We start from the raw sequence: 1,880 nt of genomic DNA, 5'->3' as shown, positions 1-1,880 counted from the left end.
CTCAATCCGATGGCTTGATTAATCTGCTCATCACAAACGAACCAAACACATGCTTATCAAAATGGTAGAATTGGGATCAAACAAGACAGCCAACATAATCAAATAATTGCAATACAGTACTAAACTAGTGTGTGAATGTAAAGATAATTGAAAAAATTAGGGATATTATTCTTCTTCCTCTCATTCAATAATTCCACATCTCCTAGCTTTTATAAGCTTTAAACATGACCAAATCAGTTTTCTCCTTATTCTTCTTCACAGTATTAGTCTCTCTTTTGCTTTTTCTCGCGGCTGCATCTGCAGGGAATGCAACAAGTGAGTTGAGATATGATGGCTGTGCTCCCAGAGATACCGTCAGAGAATGCAACATGGTGCCGGGTGAGGAGGAGGAGAAGGAGGTGGTACGGAGGATTCTGCAACCAAGGAGCTTTATAAGCCCAAAACCGCTGCAGCGACAGCCGGCTTTACCCTGTAAGATCGCCGGTAATTGCATCAAACCTGTTAATGGGAAAGACGCAACTTGCACTTACTACGACCGTTGCCAACGTTCAGCTTAAATTTTTCTTCTTCCTTTTATCATTGTATTTTTTATATGCTGTTTGTTTTTCCATTAATCATGTGTGTGTTTATGATATTTTAGTCAAAGAAAAAAAAGAGAGAGGGAGTGTGTAACAAGAATAAGAAAGTCGATCTGCTGTAACAAAAAAAATGACGGTCGAATAACAAGAATAACTTTGTCTCATTCCATTCCGTATCTCCTAGCTTTTTAGCATAAGACATGACAAGATCAGTTATCTTCTTCTTTACTGTCTCTCTTCTGCTTTTTCTTGCGGCGTTTTCTGGAATTGCATCTTCAAGAAACGTGCCAAGTGGGTTTAGTTATGGTGGTTGTGTTTCTGGAGTCACCGTTGGAGAATGCATAACTGCAGCTGTTGAGGATGAGGAAGGAGTTGAGGCGGTGGCGAGGAGGATTCTGCAACAACAGAGGAGGAAACTAAGCTACAAAGCTCTACAGAAACAGCAATCTTGCAATGGTAAGATCGCAGCATTGGAACAGCTTGTTACGTTTGATTGTTGTATCGTCGATTGCTATGTGATTTTGCTAGGTAAAGAAAAGACAAAGCAATTTGTTTGCCCAGTTCGTGGATCCGCCACTACGTCTGGGGGGAGGCTTGTGCTCCCAATCCACTATCAGATCACCGAGAATAAACTTCCGGCGTGTTTACACTTCTCCGATATCACTATCTCTTTGTTACAGATTACAAAAGAGATAAGGAAGAAAGATTACAATCAAGAGCTATAGATCGATCAGTGTTCTCCGGCGAATCTCGACTCCACGCTCGAGTTAAGCTAGCTTCTTCTTCGATCTTCTTCTTCTTCTCTTGATCGCTCTGATTAGTGTAACAAACTCTAACGGATTCTTCTTTCCGTTGCAGGTTATAAAAGCGACGGCCCAAAGTCGGTTTGACCACACACCCGAAGCCCATAAGCCCAAGCTCTCTTCTTTCTGATAGTGGACGGCCCATGAAGTCAGGCCCAAGAGAGTTAAGACATAAGCCCAAACAACATTCTCCACCCTGGCTTTATTCTCTCTCGATCTTCTCATTCGGACAACCTATCTGAAACCCTAATCTCCAGTCAAAACTCTCGACACTTCTCGGCTCGACCATCTTCGCCATGCTTCTCTGACTTCCAATAAGAAACTTCCCCTGATTAAGCTCCACCTCGAAGCTAAAACGATCTTTCTTCAGCTTTTACCCTCTGAATCAATCCTCTGATCAAAGAACCTGAAACTTCCCGAATCAACGCACAACCTTCAGATTAATCAGTACACAACCACTCAATCGATTCTTCAGGTAACCACCTCTCTGACTCGCTTC

At 42.3% G+C, this 1,880-nt stretch overlaps 1 protein-coding gene across 1 annotated transcript; it reads left to right on the top strand.

Moving 5' to 3' along the window:
* The first annotated feature begins 220 nt into the window (after nucleotides 1-220).
* On the top strand, nucleotides 221-646 carry LOC106326658 (protein RALF-like 27). The gene has a single exon (XM_013764573.1). It carries the CDS (start codon nucleotides 225-227, stop codon nucleotides 555-557), a length of 333 nt encoding a protein of 110 aa, XP_013620027.1. The 5' UTR covers nucleotides 221-224; the 3' UTR covers nucleotides 558-646.
* The last annotated feature ends 1,234 nt before the right edge of the window (nucleotides 647-1,880 follow it).

Source organism: Brassica oleracea, chromosome C2, assembly GCF_000695525.1.
Source record: "Brassica oleracea var. oleracea cultivar TO1000 chromosome C2, BOL, whole genome shotgun sequence".
Classification (NCBI taxonomy): Eukaryota; Viridiplantae; Streptophyta; class Magnoliopsida; order Brassicales; family Brassicaceae; genus Brassica; species Brassica oleracea.
This window is presented reverse-complemented; position numbering and strand designations above follow the sequence as displayed.